The 20896-nt window shown below is 40.2% G+C and overlaps 4 protein-coding genes across 11 annotated transcripts in view; 1 reads left to right on the top strand and 3 right to left on the bottom strand.

The window, feature by feature from the left end:
- The window catches only part of LOC144629195 (mediator of RNA polymerase II transcription subunit 20-like), a 316942-nt gene that overhangs the window by 20563 nt on the left and 275483 nt on the right, over positions 1–20896 (top strand). The window lies entirely within an intron of this gene.
- The window catches only part of LOC144629070 (uncharacterized), a 46637-nt gene that overhangs the window by 10764 nt on the left and 14977 nt on the right, over positions 1–20896 (bottom strand). Inside the window, exons 1-3 of one of the 3 annotated variants that reach the window (XM_078487250.1) lie at positions 7001–7321; positions 5802–6191; positions 275–2250 (exon numbers count right to left, since the gene is read on the bottom strand). The exons of 1 other annotated variant lie outside the window; for it this stretch is intronic. In XM_078487250.1, coding sequence (XP_078343376.1) covers positions 1900–2250; positions 5802–6191; positions 7001–7105 — 846 coding nt within the window. In that variant the 5' untranslated portion in view covers positions 7106–7321 and the 3' untranslated portion in view covers positions 275–1899. Of the gene's footprint in view, positions 1–274; positions 2251–5801; positions 6192–7000; positions 7322–20896 lie in introns of those variants that run through there. One more of the 3 variants, XM_078487244.1, reaches the window with a different exon arrangement.
- Positions 1885–18343, bottom strand: LOC144629152 (uncharacterized). Of its 6 annotated transcripts, XM_078487359.1 has the most exons (5): positions 14038–14225; positions 11977–12354; positions 11083–11254; positions 10706–10769; positions 10170–10641 (listed from the first exon to the last, which is right to left on the bottom strand). In XM_078487359.1, the coding sequence occupies exons 1-4, from the start codon at positions 14149–14151 to the stop codon at positions 10747–10749; spliced, it is 687 nt and encodes a 228-aa protein (XP_078343485.1). In that variant the 5' UTR covers positions 14152–14225; the 3' UTR covers positions 10170–10641; positions 10706–10746. The 6 variants fall into 6 exon arrangements, 5 of the variants coding, with proteins under 5 accessions (XP_078343482.1, XP_078343485.1, XP_078343484.1 ...); XM_078487356.1 differs by lacking the exons at positions 10170–10641; positions 10706–10769 and adding an exon at positions 1885–1899 and having other exon boundaries at positions 10898–11254; positions 14038–14226; XR_013566309.1 differs by having other exon boundaries at positions 10706–11254; positions 14038–14226.
- The window catches only part of LOC144629160 (uncharacterized), a 3035-nt gene continuing 1722 nt past the window's right edge, over positions 19584–20896 (bottom strand). The window contains exon 3 of the mRNA XM_078487365.1: positions 19584–20512. Within this exon, the coding sequence (XP_078343491.1) occupies positions 20162–20512 (351 nt within the window). The 3' untranslated portion in view covers positions 19584–20161. The remainder of the gene's footprint in view (positions 20513–20896) is intronic.

Raw genomic sequence — 20896 nt, 5'->3', positions numbered from 1 at the left:
TGAATACAACTGAATGTTTTTCCTGTTTTCATACAATTTCGTGCGCTAAGATTTTATACTTGGATAACAGCACATAGTTTTTAGTAGTGAAAAAGAAAAACAGATGTAAATAGCATGACCTTTAATCAGTTAATTACAGTCAATAATAATGAGATTAGACTTTGAGTCGTCTCTCATTTTTCTCAGGTCACACGGGCAAGCGCGAAAATCCTCTCGCACGACTAAGGAGACAAAAGAGACACGATGTACGAGGTGACTATTTTGCACCGGGTGGGAGTGGGAAGACTCGCTAAGGGGGCTGCTCGTCGAACCGGCAAGTATTGAAGGTCATGTTTTGTACAACTTAGGACGTACGATTTTAAATGTTCTCAAAGTAGACTCAAATAAACGAAAACTCAATGCAGGAACGATTCGTATCTAACGAGCGCAAAAATCACTTTGCACGAGGGGACACGACGCGTGGGGTCCATTTAACGTGGGAAAGCACGAGAGCAGGTCCTCTTGCCAAGTGACTTTTATGCATGTTCGCGTGCTTTCCCACTCGACTGACTCTAAGAAATATGAAGAACTACATTTAGTCTACTACTAAATCTATTCACAAGAAAGTTTTATTTTCCTTTTTTATCTTTTTTTCCATTGGAATGCTGCTGTTTAGTCAACATATCACATTCATATATTGTTTAAAATTTCATTCAAAATAACGGCAGGTCGAGAATGAAAGATTTCATAACGCCTTCTGTGTAACACATTGCAATGTACATGTGCATCGTCCTAAAAGACGCCTTGAGGCGCGTGGAAGACGTTGTTTCTTTGCCTACTTGTTAGCTTGGGCTGGACACTTAACACACATAGTGCCTTTCATTCTCGTCCCCATAGCCCTTCTCGTTCCTCGTAGCCAGCAGGCGTGAGAAACGAAGAGTTCTGGAGACATGGGTTCGAATTCGGATTGGTTGATTGGCTGTTTGAAACAAAGGAATCCTGAACTGAAGTTAAAAACCCACTAAGACTCTCTTGCACAGTATATAGAAACATCACGACTGAAAATGGAAGTCCTAGAATCTTGGACTGGAAATCATGTGACTCCGGAGCCCTTAGTTTCTTGTGCCAAGGCCTCGCCGGCTAAGAGAAGCAAAAAGGGCTATGGAAACGAGAATGAGTGCCTTTCTTCTCAAGAGTGAACTAGCATCCCATCCAGGGGGAATAATAATACCCCTAGTTGCTTTTCCCAGAAACTGGGATAGGCTCTGATAGAATAGGTCAGTTCGACACGAATGCGACTTTAAATTACCCTTTACTTTACTGCGCAATGGAACTACAGAACAAAGGTAATTTTGTTAGTTGTAATGTATCCACAGCTTCCGTCTGATATTACAATTTTTCTTTTCAAAGTATTCAATCATGAACTTTAACTTCTAGAAACATATAAATCTAAAGAATATGAATAGTATCATCACAAAACATCAAGAGAAACTTACTTTCATGTAACCAAGCTTAACGAAAACTTGGCATGTAAATTTTGTGTTATGAAAAGAATATTTAATAATTATTCACCTCAGTGTCGGTGAATAGTGGTGGATATTTGCCGACACTGAGGTGAATAATTATTTTAGTATATACCACACAAGATGAAAAACTAGCGGACCAAAACATCACTTTCGGTAAACAAAGCGATGCGCGAAGGCAGTTTGTTTCCCTTTAGCTGCTCGGAGGTAAAATGTACTTTACTAATCACCTCCGAGTTAACCGCCAATCACTGCGCGCGAAAAGCACCACTCACTTGTGTGGTATATTCTTAATCAGGAATATTCTTGGAAAAATATACGGTGATGTTATCACTCAGTTTTTTGTTATGTTTACCACTTGAATTCATTTTTATCTCAATTCTGATTATAAACAGCACTACTGGGATGGCGGCACTTCTTCAATCATTATCCGGGACACTGATTTCCGTCCTGTGTAAGCGTTACCCTGTGTGTGACTATAGCACTTGCCTACCCAGAGTTCAACTCTAACCGTGCCCCGCGCGAGGTTCTCGCAGTAACCTTCAAAGAAATAATTGCGGTGAATAGTAGAAAGCCTACCAGGCCAGTTATTGTAAAGGACTGAATCAATTGTCGTAGGACCACTGCATTCATTGCCGTCAAACTTAAAATACCATCTGTTGCAATCACCATTAGTATAGATGTTAACATTTCCCTGGTAAGAGACTCTTAGCGCCGTATTGCTCTGTAACTTGTTAAAAGAACATTCCTGAAACAGAAAAATGTGAAAAGTATTCAGAAATACTGGTTCAACTTACAAAAAATCATATGCAAAAAGAAGTTTTAAGATTTTAAAAAGTTTAAAACCATATATAAGTCCTATCAATCGATTCATCATTCAAACCATTAATCCCTAAACGAGTCATTCAACGAGTCCACGAAAATAGACACGTCAATTTTTGTAGAACTCGGCAGAAAAACCTTGAGACTAGTTGTCTGTTTGTTCTCCCTGTCGCGAGTACCATCTTTTTTCAGTTTGCAGAAGCAGCCATCCTACTAACTAGGGCGTGCTAAAAAAAGGAACAACGTAATCTGATTTCACTTATACTTTCATTTCACACAATTACCGTGTAGATAAAAAAAAAAGTAATATCGTAGTGACGTAACTTCTATCATGTACGCTCAACGGAGCTCCTTATTTCTTCAGTAGACGGTGAACAAATCTCTCCCACCATGGTTTTTAATTGATACTGTACTTATTTTTGTCCTCTGTTTGAGATTTGACAACTGGTAGCCTGCATTTCCGGCTGTCGTTTCTCTTTGCCGAAAAATAGCGTCTGCGAACTCAAGCCGAGAAACGATTTCCGTGACGTCAAATCTTAAGCCAATCAGAGTTAGGCTCAGACAGGGCGGGAGAAGGCTAGGCGATGAAACGAGTGGGATCGAGTGAGAAGCTGTAATGCAGTAGACTAGGTTCGATCGAAACACGCAGTTTTCGCACATATTTCCATTCTACCGCAGAATGGCCTTGAATCCAGCGAAATCTAGGATCCATCTCTTTTTATATTAGTCAGCACCTTTTTGGCGCATTGTTTTTGCTCAAAAAAAAACAAACAAACAGGTGAATGTTTCAGGGCTGAAAGCAAACTCGCGCTGTGAAGTGAATACGACATGTACGCTTTAAAATGTACCCGTAAGCTTTTGGATTTCTTTGCCCGTGTAAGAGAAACTGTTTCCCACAGAGGCGAGTTAATCTGACTATTTCTTCAAAGAGTTGTTAATGTTTTTAATTAAGTGCGGCTGTTTTTCTATAGTTTCTTTTTGTATCGTCTTATTAAGCGAGTTGAAGAAAATCTTGAAAGAAAAATCTTTGCACATCGGTGCGTACAAGTAGCCTATACACGCAACAATACACGCAACAATTTTCACCAACAGTTAAAGTTTACCAACATCGATGATGTTTATTCAACATAGTAGAATTTTCGGAACAAAATAGACAGAAGTTTCGAGAAATCAAGAACCATAAACGAAATCGTCATGAACATCGAACAAGAAAAAGTGGTTTGCAACTTTGCTGAATATTTCTGCTTTCTCCAAATATCTCCAGCTAACTTTTTGGTATGTTCGTAAACATGTATATTAGTCTTAAACATACCTAAAAACTAGAGATGTGTTTGATGTGCTATTTTACACGAGACCGCGGAAGCCAACAAGCATCAGTTGCGGTCTTACTTAACACCTGTTAAATTTAATTTTGACAAAAATAAAACTTTGCAACATTTACAGCTGTAAACTTCATTTGTTTTGTATTGAATATCAAGGGTTGTGGACATATCAGGTAAATCTCGCGACTCGCAAACTCGAAAAGAATAATCGATTTTCGGTTTGTCCGAAAACATCTTTTCGCTTCCGGAATTCGCACCGGAAGAGCGAAAAGAGCGCTCGTGCCAGTCCTACTCCGCATCACACATTGCACAAAGCGCGGACTGCGCGTTTCATCGCCCAGCCTTCTCCCGCCCTGGCTCAGAAGAACCCAGACCAGAACCGCCACGCGTGAAGCCTGCAAGACCATCGCGCAATATTGCGTGGGGAAACAGCGGCGAATAAAGTAGACACTGAGCAAGGGAAAGTTTGTGAAGTGTTTGGATTTGAAAAGTCAAATCAGCATCACACTAACGCTTGAAAGTACTTGAAGAAGACGACTTCGTGTATCTTTCGGCTGGAGTATTGTGGTTATTGTTTTGCCGCTCGTATAATTGAATGTAAGACTTATCGTCCCGAATGGCCGCTGATCGAAGAGCAATAGCGCTAAATAACGACACACTGGAAGCCGAGTAAAGAAATATTGAAAACAGCGGCTATTCTGTCGTGCACGGATCACCAGAATTCTAAAAAATCTTGAGTATTTAAATAGGTAAGAGGAAAGAATCTTCATCACGAACATTCGCTCTTGACGAAACACTTACTTGTTTATAATTTGTTGTTATTGTTTGTTTTATTGCATACTGTCGCTGGGGATCGTAGGAAAAGTCATAAAATCGATTGTGAATATAAATCCTTGGAAAAAATGCGAATTACTAAAAACTTAGTTCAGTTTTAGCCAGTTCGTTCGCAAAGAGAGCGGTGGAAATCGAGCCTAGTTTCGAAAGTTCCGGTGTTGAAGAGTTTATGATCACCAGTATATTTACACATAAGAGACAAACCTCTCCTGTAAAACTATAGCTAGGAAAGATAGCAAATAAAAATAACTATATATATTCACAGAGGTGTACTTTGGTCTACCTGAAGAGACGATTTCTCTAGCGAGTCTCGTGAGATACGTCTTCGCAGCGCTTTAGATACATGTATTTGAAATAATAATGTGAGCTGTCAGAAATCTGCGAATGTTTTTCAGTATTCCTTTGAGACAAACTTATGGGACTCGATGGTGCAGATAAAACTCCTTAGAATTTAGAACAGCCAAGAAACGCCTAAGGGTTTAGAGCTTGCAACACTAGCTGCAACTTTATTGTGTAATTTCTCGAAAGGTTAAATTGAAGATCGTCACCATCGGTGTGCTGCTAAAATGTTTTGCAAATCCTTTGACACAAAGTGGGCATCGCCGACAAAAAATCTTCGAATTTCTTACACAATTGCGTCCAAATTTTTCAAGGCGTTCTCTAACTGTGCAGAAGTTGACTGCAGCACTTCAGTTTGTTGGACGCGATACGACTACAGATTTTCACAGTCCACCTAAACATACAAATTTACTTTCGTTAGGCGCTTTATAAATGAAGGTATGCCTACTTTTTCTTTGAATCTGAAAATTTTATTCTGCAAAGATTGTAACTTTCACCGCCGTGACAAACCTTTGGCCTTTCGTGACCGGACTTTCCGTCTGGTGTTTCATTCAAACTAATATCTGTGGCGCGAGGGAGCTGCGCGGTGTGCACACGCCTTTCATTCTATCGGGTTATCTGATTGGCCAAAGAGGAAACAAAAGATGCTACATCACGGAAATCGTTTCTCGGCTCGAGTTCGCAGACGATATTTTTTTGGAGGAGAGAAACGACAGTCAGAAATACGTCTGCATTCGCAGGCTAGGCAACTAGCAGATAGCACACATTTTCTTACCCTTCTGTTAATATCGTCAGGGGTATAGGCCAGTCCGCCTTATATAAGGCGCCGAAGGGAGAGTTATGGGTCTGGTATACGTGTAGGAAAATACTATATGCCTTTACCTTATCTATCCTATAATAATGGAATCATTGGAACTTTCATTATTATACTGGAATCCGCACTTGAGCTGAAAAAGTTAATAAAAACAAAATTGTTACTTACCTTTATTTTCCCGTTGTCTTTGCCCGTTCCTCCTGTCCATGCACACTGTTTCCAGTTAGCCAGCTGTCTTGGGTCAATGTTTGCCGCGTCTCCTTTCTCTCCCTTTGGTCCCATGCCATTTTCCCCCTTAAGTCCTTTGGGGCCCCTTGGGCCAGTGCTCCCTGGGATACCTGTACCGCTTCCTCCTTTTACTCCCATCTCTCCTTTAGATCCTTTAAGTCCACTTGGGCCACTTTTCCCTGGTATTCCTACAGCGCCTTGTAAGCCCCGCTTTCCGGTGGTACCCTTTTCTCCTTTGGAGCCATCTCTTCCCTGAGAACCCGGGGATCCCGGTATTCCTGGGATTCCGTTCGTCCCGGGTATTCCTGGCCATCCAGAAGGAGGATATGGCTGTTGAAACAAAAAAAAACTATTGCGATAAGCCATAAATCGTCGTCCTTATCGGATTGCTTAAGGCGGGGGGTAAACGTGATCTTAAGTGACATTTTAAAAGTTTTAAGAAGGGATAAAAAGAAAAGAAAAAATTGTTACACCACCAGACAGTTGACCCCCGCGCAAGAACACCCCAAGTGTTCAGGGGGACTGTCTAGTGTCCGTCTGCAAATTTTAAACTTCAAATTTTAATTTTAAAATCACGTTACTTACTTACTTACTTATCCTCATCGGGCCCATGAGGACTCTTGAGGCCGGATCACGTTAAGACTTTAATATTTCTTATTTCTCTAAATTTTACTAATCCTTCCGAAAAATTAACAAAACACCACACTACGTAGGTTCGTTTAATGAGCAGAGAGTTTTTTAATTGCTTAAAACGCAAAAAGATATTTGCATTTAATCCAAGTTAATCGGTGGATAAACGGCCATCATGTGTACCCCGCCTTTAGAATGTAATTTTGTCCTAAGGTACTGAAAAAACTTCACGCTGTTTTTATTTTTCTCTTTTTGTATTTCATATCTTAGTCCATCCAGTCTTTAGTCAGTCATTTCCTCTCTCCATCGTTCGCTTAACCCATCGTTCGTTGTTTGTTTATTCTTTCATCCGTTCGATCATAGTCTTATCTATTTGTTTTGCTTCCCCGGCAGTGATTAACGGTGGATTCGTTTGTGCGTTGCGACTAAATTACTCAAGAGCAAGGTTTCCAAGGCATAGTACAGTATCTTATTACATTCCTCAGTGAAAAGCACTCTGCAGTACCTACCTTGCATTTGGATGTCGAAGCGTTTGACTGCAGATCGTTGGCGTACGTTCTTGTCGAGAACAAGAAACTGACAGTGACAAGAGAAAAAGTGAAGACACCTCGCATGTTTTCCTCAGTCGTTCGTGATCGTTGCAAACTAACTTGCCTTCAATACTTTAACGACAAATCCGTCGAATGAGAGAAAAGAGTTTTCTTTATTTCTTCCCGTCAGCTTGTTTCCGCAAAACAGGAACTTCATTCCAATCTGAGATGAAATGATTGGTTACTTTGGAGTAGACTTGACAGATCAGATGCATTGTTTTTAGCTCAGAATCAGCACCGTAAACAGCTAGAACCCAAATGGCACATGGTTTAACTTTTCAGTTTATTGACGATTGGTTGCTTTGGAGTAAACTTGACAGATCACATGGAGTGCTTCCAGCACAGAATCGCACGCGTTTAGCATAGGATAAAATAACCTTTGTATACGAAAGCCGTAATCTTCAAATTTGAAAAGAAAATTAATTCAACTCAAATCTTTCGTATACCGTTACTGTTCAAAGCCTTATGAGTGGTTTCTTTGAAGTAAACTTGACATATGAACATTCAACACAGAAAGGGCGTGGCCTTTGAGCCAAAAAACTGACTCACGTGTCGACTAGGATCCTCTGTTTCCGCAAGCAATTAAAATAAAAAAACGTTATGACCATCAGGTAGAACCTTCTGGTGCAACGACTGGGCGGGGTGGGGGTGGGGGAAGCTTGTCGAACCTTTGGTTGAAAGTATTGAAACTCATATTTTATTTTTTGCACTATTTAGGAAACCGAATGTCAAATGATTTTAATGTTGTAAATATTTAGAAGCCGATTTTCAAGAGTGATTTTTGCTTGACTAGCTAGCGTCACTTATCACTGCAGGAGTTAACGAGCCTGCATTGGCACCTCGTTGGGGTAACAATTTTGCACTCAAAACTATCGAGGAGAATAAAGAATACCTGTTAATGATAACCTACAGATCCGTTTCGCATTCTAAGAAACGTTATTCTGTCTCATTGCAGCTATTTGGATGGACTGAGGATTCCTATAGATACATTTCTATCAGCTTGATGATGATCTAACAAAGAACTTACAGATCACCAGGGGGGGCGGGGGGACAGCTTCCCCACTTTTTCTGAAAAATAAAGACTTGCTAAGGAAAGAGTCTCTTAAGCCCCCCACTTCAAGTCACTAGTCAGCCCCTCTCCCCTCCAAAAGAAAACCTGGAAAAAATGTTCCGTTAATGAACTGCAGTGTATATGGGGAGGTTCCGTGTAGAAGGGAGTACCTTTTTCAGACTAGAGGTACCATATTTTCTCGATTAAACGCCGGGCCCCGAATAAACGCCGGGTCTCCAAGCTATATTTGAAAATAAACACGTTTATCATTTATTCCAGGTTTAATATGCTTTGGAAATAATGTTTATGCATATGGCTGTCAAAAATAATGAGTAAATCATCTCTTAGAAACATAGGGCTTGAACAAACTGCTGGAATCAAATAAACGCCGGCTCTATCGGGTCTAATTTGAAATAAACGCCGGGGGCGTTTAATCGAGAAAATACGGTATATTTAACTAACGAATAGAAGAAGAAAACGTATCAAGAAATATGATTCGAATTCGAAAACATCGGGTATTGTTAACCGGTTTTAAAATGGCCATTAAAGGCCATTTCAGGAGCGGCGAAAACAAAGTTTCCGATTACTGCACTCACGGAAAAATTTAAAAATTCTGCGAAAGCGGTGTTATGGCTAATTTTCCCCAGGAGGGGGAGGATGAGAGTAATATTTGACAAGACGCAAACAATCACTCTGGGGAGTTCTCAAAAAGCAGGAAACATAACTCGAAGGATATATTCCGCATCGCTTAGCTTTTTTTCGCAAATGGTTAATAGCATTCAAATCTCGCACTGCATAAATAGTTTTCTAAATGTTAATGCGTGCATGCGAATCCTTTTTGCAAGTCCACGTAAGTCTAGCTAAAGCAGTCAAACCGCGCACCACATGTATTCATTGAACAGCACATATTAGGGAAAATTATCAATGAGGTATCCCATTTATTTTCAAAATATAGTGGCTAATGCATGCACGTATTTAAGGATTACTCAATCCAAGGGTATACAAAAGTGGTGCGGTGTCTATACCACTTTATTAAAAACTAGCAATGGTATATTGCAATTCTTGCGTTTTTGATTGGTTAACAGGGAATGGTATATGAGCTCATATACCATTGACCACAATTATCCCACTCGCGCTTGTTGGATATGAGATCGTTATAGCCAACGAGGCGCGTAGCTATCTACCATTTTATATCCAACGCGCGCTCGTGGAATAATTGTTAAGTATAACTCTGTGATTGGGACCTCGGAATGAAGCAACCACGTGTAAGACTTTAATGGGTACCCTTCCCCACATGTTCTCTTTAGTGAGCAGTTTTTTTCGTCTAGTTCTTTTTGGGGTCAAGAATTTATTTCCAACGTAACTACAACAAACACGAACTACAACATTAGACAAGATCGCTGTTTTCTGTTTTTGCGTCGCCTTCCTTTCCTTGTCATTTCCACTTATTCCAAAAGATGACAACTGTTCTAGGTTTTCTAAAATCAGCTGAGCGCGTTTCCTGTTTTCAAATTTCGTGTGCTCAAGATTTTAAACTTGGACAGCAGCCTATTTTCCCAAAACAGATGATACAGATGTTTTATAGTATGGACGAGAACGCAGGAACGCGAGGCAATCGCCACACAAGATAGGACGCGACGCGTGGGTTCCTTTTCCACGCGTGAGGTGATTTTTGTACGTGCTAGCGTGCTCCTTTACGCAACTAACTTTGAGAAAATGTAGGACCACTCAAAGTCTACTACTAAATCAGCTTAAAAATACTCTGCCCACCCCATTCTACGCCTTGCTTCTAAATTATCATTACTTTCTCTTTCTCTTTCTCTCTGAAAGCTAGATTTCCGTCGCTGTGAGTGTCCGCTGTGAATATATTAGCGCGAATTCGTTTCTCTTTTCGCACGGCACTAAGACATTTGAGGAGCAGAAACAATTCTAAATTGTAAGTAACACATAGGATCGGATGTTTTGCTCAAGCGTCAGCAGCTTTTAGAGGCTGAGAACTACTTTTCAAAGGGACTGTGACTACAAAATAACATCACCGTGAACTAAATTTTATTGCTTGTGTTTAAATTAAGGACATTGTTTTGTAAAAAATAAGAAAAAACTCCTACCACAGCTTTGCACTACTATAGACCGTCGTTAATCACGTGTTTTCTAAAGCTTTAATCTTATGTATGTTTTCTTTTCATAGTACTAGATTGGTTTTAACTTCTAGAATTAATTTCAAAGAAAATAACTAAATCACAACAAAAATTCAAGATATGCTCTTCTCCAAATAAACAGGTGTAAACGCAAACAAATTGATGCTATGTAATTAGTGTCCATCTATAAAGCACTTTTTTTAAAAATGGGACTCTTGCAACAAACGGTCACCTTGGACAAAATCTGCCATTCTGGACCGAAGACGAATGAAGTAAAACTTCTTCAACCAGTGAGGTGAGACCATTTCTTTGCTTAAGATGTTCCAGTTTGTTGCTTGCTTTACAGGATGGCAGATTCTGTACCATGTGAGCTTTTGTTGCGAAGGACCCAGTACCATGTGACCCTTTGTTGCTAAGGACCCAGTACCATGTGACCCTTTGTTGCTAAGGACCCAGTACCATGTGACCCTTTGTTGCTAAGGACCCAGTGCGGACACTGCTACAAATTAATAAACAAATATAGTAGGTAGAACATAAACCTGAATATAATATTTTTATGGAATTCTCACTGTTTAAATCGAAGTAAATGCTATGAGTTTTTGAGTCGATTGAATTTACCGCTTTAACTCACTGGGATGGCGGTACTTCTTCAATCATTATTCGGGACACTGAATTCCATCCTGTAAGAGCGTCACCCGCTGTACTAAATCCAGAGCACTTGCCTACCCAGAGTTCAACTGTAACCGTGCCTCGTGCGAGATTCTCACAGTAACCTTCAAAGAAATGATTACGGTGAACATTAGGAAGCTCACCTTTAAAGTTAATGTAAGTGAGTGAATCGATTGCCAAGGGACCACTGCATTCATTGCCGTTAAACTTAAGATACCACCTGTTGCAAGCAGAATTAGAACTGTAGACTCGAATGGTTCCCTGGTAGGAAACTTTAAGCGCCGTATTGCTGTGTAGCTTGTTAAAAGAACATTCCTGAAACAGAAAAAAATGAAAATTATTCAGAAATAGTTGTTCAACTTACAAAAAAAATACTGCCCAAGAAGAATTTAAAGATTTTCAAAAATGAAAAATCATATTTTAAGCAGGTGTAATCCAATCAATCGATTCATTATTCAAGCAATCAAACAATCACTTAACGAGTCCACGGAAATAGACACGTCCGTTTTTTTGTAGAACCCGACAGAAAAACGTTATAAGATTAGTTGGATGTCAGCTGTCCATGTCCCGGGTTTCACGCATTTTTCTCAGTTTGTAGAAACAGCCACCTGCTAACTAGCTAGAGTGTGCTCAAAAAAGGAACAACGTATTTTGATTTTGTCTTGTATTTTCATTTCACACAACTATATATCGTTTGAATAAAAAAGGTAACTCCTTGCCCCTCATCAATTTTTACCATGTACGCAAAACAGAACTCCAATTTTCTTTAGTGGACCTTTACTAACTCTTCCCCACCTCGGTTTCCAATTGATGCCAAACTAATTTGTTCCCTCTTTCTTGACATTTCTACATGAAAATAGCAGATAGCACATATTTTCTTATTTTCAGCTTCACGTTTACGTTGACAGCAGTCGCCAGCAATCATATAGGAAAATACTATACACCTTTATCTACCCTTTAAAAACAGGATCGTCGGAACTTTCATTATTTTTATAATATTGGGAGAGAAAGATAATAAAAACTAAATTGTTGCTAACCTTTATTTTCCCGTTGTCCGTGTCCGTTCCTTCTGTCCATGCACATTGTTTCCAGTTAGCCAGCTGTCTTAGGTCAATGTTTGCCGCGTCTCCTTTTGATCCTTTAGAGCCCCTCGGGCCAGTGTTCCCTCGGATACCAGTACTTCCTTGGTAACCTTTACTTCCCTTCGCTCCTACAGGACCAACTTCTCCTTTTCCTCCCTTTTCTCCTTTGGTTCCTTCCGGGCCCCTTGGACCACTTTTCCCTGGGATTCCTATAGCGCCTGCTGAGCCCCGCTTTCCGTTGGTACCTTTCTCTCCTTTGAAGCCATCTCTACCCGGAGAACCCGGGGATCCCGGTATTCCTGGGATACCGGGCATTCCAGCAGAAGGATGTTGCTGTTGAAACAAAAACAAGTGTTTCCATAAGCCATTAATCTTCGTCCTCATCGGTTTGCTTAGGAATGTGATTTTACTCTGAAGGTACGAACTGATGAAGCGTCCGGTAAGATTTAGTTTTATTTTACAGCGTTTTATTTCCAGTTCGTTCAGTTTATCAGTCAGTCATTTTATGACTTTACTCATCAGTTAATACCACAGCAGGGGCGGATCCAGGATTATTCAAGGGGGGGTGGCTGTTTACGATTATTTTTGTTTACTATATTGTTCAAGCCCCAGTTTTTTTTATGGGGGGGGGGGAGGGGGTTTAGGCAATTTTTTTGAAAGAAGAAGTGCAAATTATTTTGGGTCTGAGGCCCATATTTCATGTAGCCGTAGGCTCCATCCCCCTATGGGCGTCTGGGGACATCCCCCCTCAGAAAATTTTGAAAAGTTGAAGCCGCTTAGACGTGATTTCCGCGATTCTGAACAGCTTTATACAGCTGTCAATTAAGTTATTAAACCACTGTTTTCCTTAATAATTTAGCAAAATATTCTTTCCTCAACTTACCTTGGGTTATATTTCGGAGATAAAGACTGGTTCTCAGTTATGAAATGAACAGTGATTGAAATTTAAAGTTGACAGGGCACGAACTTACAGGAAAGAACAGATATGCGGTTTTTTTTGCTCACCCACATGCGTGGAAATTTTTAGCCCTTGGCAAAGTGGCCTGGGGACAACTTTGGCGACTTTGCTTGCTTGTGAAATCGCTTTGATGCGAAAAACGGTAAGAAAACTCGCTAAAAAAAATGTAAATGGAGAAGAAAATCATTCAAGCAAGGCTAAAACAACTCTTGAAAACTAAAAGGAATCTAAATTTTTAAAATTATACACACATGTTTTGCTTCATTAAGCCAGAAGTTCGTAAAACAGGCTGTCGAAAATCTCCTATTTTGGAAAAATGGCCGTCCTTAACTTTGAACGGTCACCTGACTATGAAAGGTGGATGGAAATTGTCCTTATTATTTTTCTATTTTAAAAGTTTGTTTTCATTTTTCTGGTGGATCAAGGGGGGTGGCTAGCCACCCAATCCACCCCCCCCCTGGATCCGCCCCTGACCACAGTCATCCCATCGCCCAGAATGCCGCGACACATCCAGGACTTCTGAAGCCGTTTTCGCGCGAATATTCAAAAGCTCATTAGACAAAGTAGACATAATAACAAAGAAAGTCGGCCAAAAACAGTCAGCACTGCTCGGGAATTCTACTTTTACAAGAAAACGGTTTAGTTTACTCGTTACCATTCATATGGTTTTTGTAAAACAAGGTAAATAAAGACAATGCGACTTCTTTTAGGTCTGTTACTGTTTGGGAAGTATTATATTTTTGGGCCTCAAAAGCAGCTTTTGTCGCCCGTTTAATCCTGTATGCGCTAGAACACGTCCTTACCGGTTTGTTTGTTTTGCTCGGTGATCATTCGTTCGTGTAACATGCAACTCAAAAACTAACTACACTTGGAAATCAATTCAACAGTCACTAATTACCTGTTTTCGAACGACCCTCTGTACCTATTTTACTTATTTGCCAATTTACTCTTCATATTTTTCCTGGCGCTCAGATGCCTTGCAGCTGTGTTGCCGCCTGATATACAGATTGCGCGCTTTATATACATGCATTTAGATTTCTTCAAATCCATACACCTACCTTGCATTGCTCACTCTCTTTTGATGTCGTAGCTTTGGGCTGTACTTCTTTGTTGGCGTGGGTGCCCCAACAAAGCAGAAAAACAGTGAGGATGGAGAAAGCGAAATACTGCATGTTTTGCTCAGTGGTATTGCAAAATGAGATTGGGTTAAAGTGCTAAGTGACAACAAATCCCTTTGAAAACAGTGAAATAATTTCCTTCTTGACAGACATTTTCCGAAAGAGTATTGGCTCTATTTGATTGGCTATTATCGAGTGTGATTGATATGAGGCTGTATCTGTCCAAGCAGGCGCGAGCGTGATCGTGTTATGTCAACAATTCAAACAGTTCAGGTCACGTTTATTTCCAGTGCTAACGTAACGAATTCATAATAACGTTTTTTACTTTCATTCCTTCGCATATATCAAGGTTGACCTAAAATTAAAAGAGCTTCATCTCCAGAGCGCCTTCTAGAGATAAAAAGCGCGGATATACTGATTTTCACGACAAATGAGTAAAATGTTATGTAAAACCATCGATTAAGGGATAATTTTCTTATTCCACTACATTTACCCTACGTAGTAATACGGAATATGTTCGACTGATCTTATATGGTCAAATGGGGGCAAGTAGTGCCGGGAACGATAAAGCATAATTTGCCCACAAAGTCGCAAATAAAACAAAAACTAAACGGATTTAAAGCCGGGAAGTTATTTTAAATTTGTAGTTGTATGCTAAAATTTAAGTCCATTTAATCTTATTTTGGAGACATGAGACTGACCCGGGACATGAATGTTTGCAATACAAAGTTCTTTTTTATTATTATTTCAAATTTTACTGGGCTATGTAACGATATTTTAAGTCATCTTTTTGAGTCTTTTAAATTGAAGTTATCCTTAAAGTAATAGTTTCTAAGGTCGCTTACTCCGATCCCTCCTTTTAAGTTAAGAAAGTGCCCCATTTTCCGCCGAAAAAAAACATAGGTGCAAAGGTCGTTCTGTAAAGGAAATTATTTATTTACTTTCGTAACATGCATGAAAGAGCTGTCAATATATATAACGTCCAGATCAAATTGGAATTTAGAGTGTTGGTTTGTGACAAGGGTAGAAGAGGGTGCTAATGGGGTTAACAGTTAACTGACAATTGGCCAAAAAAGTAGTAGTTAACTGATATTTGGCCAAAAAAATAGTAGTTAACTGATATTTGGCCAAAAAATAGTAGTTAACTGATAAATGAAAAGTTAACAGGTAACTGACATTCTATTAATAATAGATCCCAACTACGCATAACGAAGATATTCTTAGATCATTGAAACCCAAACGCAGCAAGTGGACCCCTCCACCGGTTAAATATCTGCCCTGGATCATTATATTGACAAATGCCGTAGAGAAGTGAACCAACTTGATTTCAAGAGTAAGGCAACACGGTACAATCTCGCCATCGGGGAACAAGAGGCCCTACGGAGACTCAGAAAACGAACTGACGTTGTATTTAGATCGGCTGACAAAGGAGGCGCATTTGTGGTCTGGAGAAAAGATCTCTACCTGGCTTAGGCCTACAGGCAACTGTCCGATGTTAATTTTTACCAGCGAATTCCTGAAGACGCAACGCAAGAAAATCAGAATATAGTCCGTTCATTTGTTCAACGGGCTATAGAAGCCAATGAACTCCCTCCATCGGCCACTAACCTTCTTGTGGAACATGCACGAACTTCAAAGTTCTATTTACTGCCCAAGATACACAAGCCTGGTAACCCAGGAAGACCAATTGTTTCCGCTTGTGCATGCCCAACAGAACATCTAGCCAGCTATCTCGACAAACTAACAGCACCATTTGTACGCCAATTGGATAGCTACGTAAAAGACACGACCCACATGTTACAACTACTTGACTCGTTTCAGCTTAGTGAAGATGGCCAACACCGTTTGGTTTTTACAATGGACATAAAATCCTTGTACACGATCATCCCAAACGACGAAGGTCTGTTAGCTCTGAAACACTTTCTGGACAAGAGAGAAAACAAAGATCCCCCGACAGACACTCTTGTTCGAATGGCTGAATTAGTACCCACCTTAAACACCTTTGAGTTCAACGGTGTACAAGCAAGTCGGTGGTGTAGCAATGGGGAGTAAATTAGGTCCAAATTACGCATGTCTCTTTGTTGGCTACGTAGAGGAGAAAATGCTTGCGGAGTTCCCCGGCGAGAAACCAGAATTATACAAACGATTCATGGATGATGTGGCAGGCGCAACTTCATGTAGCGAACAAGAACTACAGCGGTTTCTTGAGTTTGCGTCCAACTACCATCCCAAGATTGACTACACGTGGTCTGTCTCAGCCGACAAACTCCCGTTCCTGGACATCTACATGGTTCCGCGTGGTAACCGCATTGAAACATCAATTTATTACAAAGAAACAGATAGTCATTCGTACCTTGACTTTGGATCATCACATCCATCCAAATGTAAAACATCGATTCCGTATATTCAGTTCCTACGGCTGCGAAAGATCTGCAGTGACGATGATGATTTTCAGCACGAGACATCTAACATGGAAAGGCATTTTGCAGCACGTGGCTACCCACAAGACGTAATAACCAGAGCACGCGTACGAGCGGAAGCAAAACGAAGAGAAGATCTACTCGCATCCACCGCCGGGAACGAGACTGCCGTCGACCGCCCACCTCTGGTTATCACGTATCATCCCAAGAACGTCGATGTTTGCAACATCATACAGCAGAACTTTTCAATCTTACGCGATGACCAAAGCACGAGCGCCATTTACAACAAGCCGCCGCTAAAGGCTTTTCGACGTGCAAAAAATCTCAAAGATTTACTAGTACATTCTAGCCTACCGTCAGATCCCCAGATTCAAGTGGGTACTTACAAATGCAACCGACGCGAATGCCGAACCTGTCCTTTTGTAAACTCCAGTGACAGAATAAGAACTAACAATGGACATATCAGAATCTCGGGCCATTATACGTGCATCACAAGTCAACTTGTTTATTGCATTTCATGCCGTAAATGCCCCGGGATGGTCTACATTGGAGAGACAGGCCGTCGGCTCGGAGATCGCTTCAGAGAGCACCGTTTAGACGTCATACGAAAGAGAGTTGAGCTGCCGGTACCTGAACATTTTACGAAACCAGGCCACAACCTAAACGACATGATGGTCGCAGTGATAAGAGCAAACCTGGCTGATCAAGCAAAGAGAAGACGTGAGGAAATTCGAGTCATCTTCAATTTCAAGACCCTGGCACCAAGCTGGCTAAACCAAGACTTTAGCTTTGCTTAAGTAACTCGTATGCGAGCTTTGCCCGCGCGCACTTCCATCACACGCACGAGCTCCCAAATTGTGTTAATTTGAATTTCCATCGTTTATTTTCGCATACGTGAGCGTGAGCATCGACACATTTTTTTACTACTACTACTGATGAAGGCAGCACTGCCGAAACGTTTAGTATTTTACATTGAACTTTCCAGCGTTAAACTTTACATTTAATCCAATGTGTTCTATTAATTATACCGAGTACGATTGTTGTTGTTAATAAAAACAACCAAGTTTTCCTGACAGGAAGGCTATTTTAGTGGCATTTACCTGTCCCGCTGCGTTACCAGGTGAAATATTAACAGATTTTACATGCGAAAGGTACCAGGGACGTACCAGGCACATGTTGATTTCCGTGATGGTGTCGAGTGGGGCGTGGTCAAAGTAATTCTGATTTTTTTTTATCGAGATGATGACAAAGGATCGGCAATCGAACGACACAGAGGTCGCGTACCGTTTAACATGGCAAAACACAATTCAATGGACATGGCTTGTAAGCATTTGTTGAATTTGAATTCGAACGACAAGCGGAAAAGTTTGATCTCAGTGCAAATACACTGAGCTGCCATAGGCACTGAAATGGCGGTCAAATCATACGAATAAGTGTTTGAAATACGCACCAATTACAAGCCCACTGAAACAATTCAATATACTCCTCGTGTCAACCACCAGGAGTTCATCAAAGGTAAGGCCTTGAGACTGCATGCTGCTTACAACAAATTCCTCTAAAACAAAACTTGGGGAAAAAATCAAGCATTTCCAATCACATCTTATCGAGCGGTGGATTCGTTTGTCCGTTGCGACTAAATTGCTCCTGAGTGCAAGGTTTCAAAGGCATAGTAAAGTTTTTAATTACGTTCCTTAACGACACTCCGTCCCTACCTTGCATTTGGATGTCGAAGCGTTTGACTGCAGTTGGTTAGCGTACGTCCTTGTCGAGAAAAACAAGAAGACAGCGACAACAGAAAAAGAGAAGATACCTCGCATGTTTTGCTCAGTTGCAAAGGGACTGAGACCACAAAATAACATAAACTAAATTTTTTTGTTTCCTTTTCATAGTACCCGATTATAAACTTAAACTTCTAGATCAAAGTTTAAAGAAACCAACTAAATCACCACGTAAAAATAAGATATGCTCTTATTTTTATAAACAAGCGAAAACGCATACAAATTGATGCTGTGTACATGTAAGTGTCCATGTATATAGCACTTCTCTACTATTAAAGAATAAGACTTTTGCAACAAACGGTCATCACATGAAGTGCTTTCAGCACAGAATCGCACGCGTATAGCATATGATAGGATAACCTTTGTATACGAAAGTAATCTTCAAGCTTGTAAGGTCGCGTAAACAAGTAAATTTAAAAAGAAAATTAATTCAACTCAAATCTTTCGTATACCGTTACTGTTCAAAACTTAATACTGTCTTAATGAGTGGTTTCTTTGGAGTACTGAAACTTGACATATGAACATACAGCACAGAATAAGCGTGGTATTTGAGCAACAACGCTGACACACGTGTCGACCAGAGTCTTCTTTTTCTGCAATCGATTTAAAATAAAAGACGTGATGACCATCAGGTAGAATCTTCTCGGTCTCCTTTGCAACGAGCGGGTGGGGTGGGGTGCATGGGGGTTGCTTGTCGAACCTTTGGTTGAAAGTATTGAAAGTCACATTTCAATGTTTATACCACTTAGTGAACCTAATGTCAAATGTTTTCAATGTTACATACATGTATTTTCAGAAAGACATTCAGTTAAACAGTCTACATTGGCACCTCGTAGGGATAACAATGTTGCACTCAATACTTTCGAGGAGAATGAACAATACCTGTATAAATGATACAGATCCGTTTCGCAATCTTTGTCAGTTAATCTATGATTTATTTTTATTTAATGGGGGGACAAAAAAGTCGTCTAAGGTTATTTTTGCAACTTTGAAAGAAGGCACTAAAATCTCAAGATTTCCGCCGCTGTGAGTGTCCGCTGTGAATAAAGGAGTGCGGGTTCGTTTCTCCTTCCGTACGACATTAAGACATTTGAGGAGCAGAAACAATTCTGTCAAGTAATTAATTAAGACATAGGATCGGATGGTTTGCTCAACATCAAGCGTCAGCAGCTTTTAGAGGTTAAGAACTACTTTGCAAAGGCACTGAGACCACAAAATAACATAAACTAAATTTTATTGTTTGCTTTTAAAGACATAACTATGCACCGCTATAGACCGTCATCAATCACGTGATTACCAAAGCTTTAATCTTATATTTGTTTCCTTTTCATAGTACCCGATTATAAACTTAAACTTCTAGATCAAAGTTTAAAGAAACCAACTAAATCACCACGTAAAAATGAGATATGCTCTTATCCTTATAAACAAGCGAAAACGCATACAAATTGATGCTGTGTACATGTAAGTGTCCATGTATATAGCACTTCTCTACTATTAAAGAATAAGACTTTTGCAACAAACGGTCATCACATGCAAAATCCGCCATGCTGGATAGCAAACGAATGACACATCAGCCTCCAAAGCAAAACTACTTTAAAAAAAGGGAAGCAATACCATTTCGTTGTTAAGATGTCCCAGTTTGTTGCTTGCCATCCAGCATAGTGGATTTTGTACCATGTGACCGTTTGTTGTCAAGGACCCAGTGCGGACACTATAAATGAACAAACAAATATAGTGAATGGAACACAAACCTGGATTTGATATTCTCACAGTTTAAATCAAACTGATTGCAATTGCTATCAGTTCTTAAGTCGAGTAAATCAACCGCTTAAACTCAATGTTTTTTCAGTTGTGTTATAAATAGCACTACTGGGATGGGGGTACTTCTTCAATCATTATCCGGGACACTGAATTCCATCCTGTGTAAGCGTCACCCTGTGTTTGACCAGAGCACTTGCCTACCCAGAGTTCAACTCTAACCGCGCCCTGTGCGAGGTTCTCACAATAACCTTCAAAGAAATGATGACGGTGGATATTAGGAATCCCACCAGCCCAGTCGGTGTAAAGGACTGAATCGATCGTCATGGGACCACTGCATTCATTGCCGTTAAACGTAAAATACCATCTGTTGCAAGCTTGGTCAGAATGGACTCGAATGTTTCCCTGGTAGGAGACTCTAAGCGCCGTATTACTGTGTAGCTTAGTAAACGGACATCCCTAAAACGGAAAAATGTGAAACTTATTTAGAAATACTGGTTCAACTAACAAAACAATTACGCACAAGAAGAATTAAGTTTTAAGTTTGTTAAAAAATGTAAAACCATATATTAAGCAGCTGTAATCCTAACAATCCATTTATCATTGATTCAATCAGTCAATCAGTCAATCAATAAACGAGCCACTCAACGAGTCCACGGATATAGAGACGTCGCTTTTTAGTAAAACGTTACGAGACTAACTAGTTGTCAGTTCGTTCTCTCTGTCGCGGGTTTAATTTTTCTCAGTTTGCAGAAACAACCACCCTGCTAACTAGGGCGTGTTCAAGAAAAGGAACAACGTACACAATTACCACATAGATAAAAAGAGTAACATTTTAGTTGC

This window comes from Oculina patagonica, chromosome 10 (genome assembly GCF_052425735.1).
Source record: "Oculina patagonica isolate OP01 chromosome 10, crgOcupat, whole genome shotgun sequence".
NCBI lineage: Eukaryota > Metazoa > Cnidaria > Anthozoa > Scleractinia > Oculinidae > Oculina > Oculina patagonica.
Note: the sequence above shows the minus strand (reverse complement) of the source record. Positions and strands in the feature narration are given on the sequence as shown.

Excerpts from the sequence above, each read along its gene's own strand:
- LOC144629152 (XM_078487356.1), bottom strand. The coding sequence starts at position 14,151 with ATGCAGTATTTCGCTTTCTCCATCCTCACTGTTTTTCTGCTTTGTTGG. Across the intron at positions 12,355-14,037 it reads AAGAGAGTGAGCAATGCAAG|CAACATCCTTCTGCTGGAAT; the intron begins GTAGGTGTATGG and ends TTGTTTCAACAG. Across the intron at positions 11,255-11,976 it reads CGGACAACGGGAAAATAAAG|GAATGTTCTTTTAACAAGCT; the intron begins GTTAGCAACAAT and ends TTTCTGTTTCAG.